The sequence below is a fragment of the Danio aesculapii genome, unplaced genomic scaffold, assembly GCF_903798145.1.
Source record: "Danio aesculapii unplaced genomic scaffold, fDanAes4.1, whole genome shotgun sequence".
In the NCBI taxonomy this organism is placed as follows: Eukaryota; Metazoa; Chordata; class Actinopteri; order Cypriniformes; family Danionidae; genus Danio; species Danio aesculapii.
Genome location: NW_026613869.1, coordinates 5001 through 6306, shown reverse-complemented (window position 1 = coordinate 6306; position 1306 = coordinate 5001). Strand labels below are relative to the sequence as shown.

Sequence of the window (1306 nt, the reverse complement as noted above, 5' to 3'; positions counted from 1 at the left end):
TCAAGCACTGTTAATAACCTTCACACATTTGTATAATTAAAAAGGTGGCCATCTCACAATCCAGCACACTTCAAATTACTGTCAGACATCTTGCTGCAAAAAAAAAAAAAAAAAAAAAAAAAAAAAAAAATACTGGAATTATATCTACAGAAAAGGTCTAAAGGAGGTCATATAAAAGTGATCATTAAATATGAGTGACTTTATATATATCAGCCAAACCGTAAGAATTCAAACCATGAATAAAGCAGTGAATCAGTGAATTTTAAGGATGTGGTCATTTGTCCTATACAATCTGAAAAGTAAAAAAAAATTACACCAAGATATGTACAAAATTAACCCCTCATGGACTTTAAAGTCACAGCATAAATAATGCATATTATAGATTAATTTATGAATTGCATTTGAAATGTTAAACAGGGCCATGATGAAAACAAGCCTATGATGTTTGTTATTAACAAAGTGGAAAAATGTACCAAACGGCATACCTTTTTTAAAATATTTTTTTTTTCCATTTAAAAGTATACAATAATATGCTTTGCATCTATTACAAAAAATAAAATAAAATAAACAATAAACACTCTAATTATCAACCAACATAAAAGAAAAGCATGAATGTATATGAACAAATGACTGAAGAGATGTGACACTGGCTAGTTTTGTCCATATAACTGGATGCAGCTCCTTCTTTTGAGAAGGTGTATTTGGACTGTTTTACTTTCTTGGAGATAATATTCATTTTCCAAAGTAGCCAAAGTTGGCAAAGGCATCTTGTTTAGGTTGCACCATGGAAGCGTTCATGCCCTGGCCAGTACCAATGCTGGGCATGCCTAGGGAACCTTGTAGGCCTATTCCAGCTGGCACAATATTTGTGCCCATTAGTCCTTGATTGACAGACATTCCTCCAATACCCATGGAGCCAATTCCTGTGGTACCCATCGCCATTGTAGAGGGCATGGATCCAACCATCATGGGGTTCATTCCTCTTTTGAGAGCAGCTGTCGAGGATTGGGCATTGAGTGTCATTCTGGCAAAATTGTGAGTGACCATATTTAAAGGCGGCTGAACACCTAAATAAGAAACATTATTATGGTTATTCATTATATTATGTTATGTTCAATTTCAATAAACATTTTTAGCATGTTACTATTAAATGATAAAGAAAAAAATGTTGTTTGATATATTTAACCTTGCTGCATCATGGTATTGAGTGTGGGCTGTATGGGTTTGGAAGGGTTCAGGCCTGCAGAGAGGAAATCCAGGCTGATGTTGACACTTGGGTCTGACCAAGTAGAAGGCATTGATAACT

General features: G+C 34.6%; 1 protein-coding gene across 1 annotated transcript in view; it reads right to left on the bottom strand.

Annotated features, from left to right (window-relative positions):
• Nucleotides 1–611: 611 nt before the first annotated feature.
• Nucleotides 612–1306, bottom strand: part of LOC130220479 (clathrin interactor 1-like) — a gene marked incomplete at its 5' end in the record, with an annotated part of 4213 nt that continues 3518 nt past the window's right edge. The window contains 2 exons of the mRNA XM_056452755.1: nt 612–1067; nt 1187–1306. The exon at nt 1187–1306 is cut by the window's right edge and continues 55 nt beyond it. Coding sequence (XP_056308730.1) covers nt 733–1067; nt 1187–1306 — 455 coding nt within the window. The remainder of the gene's footprint in view (nt 1068–1186) is intronic.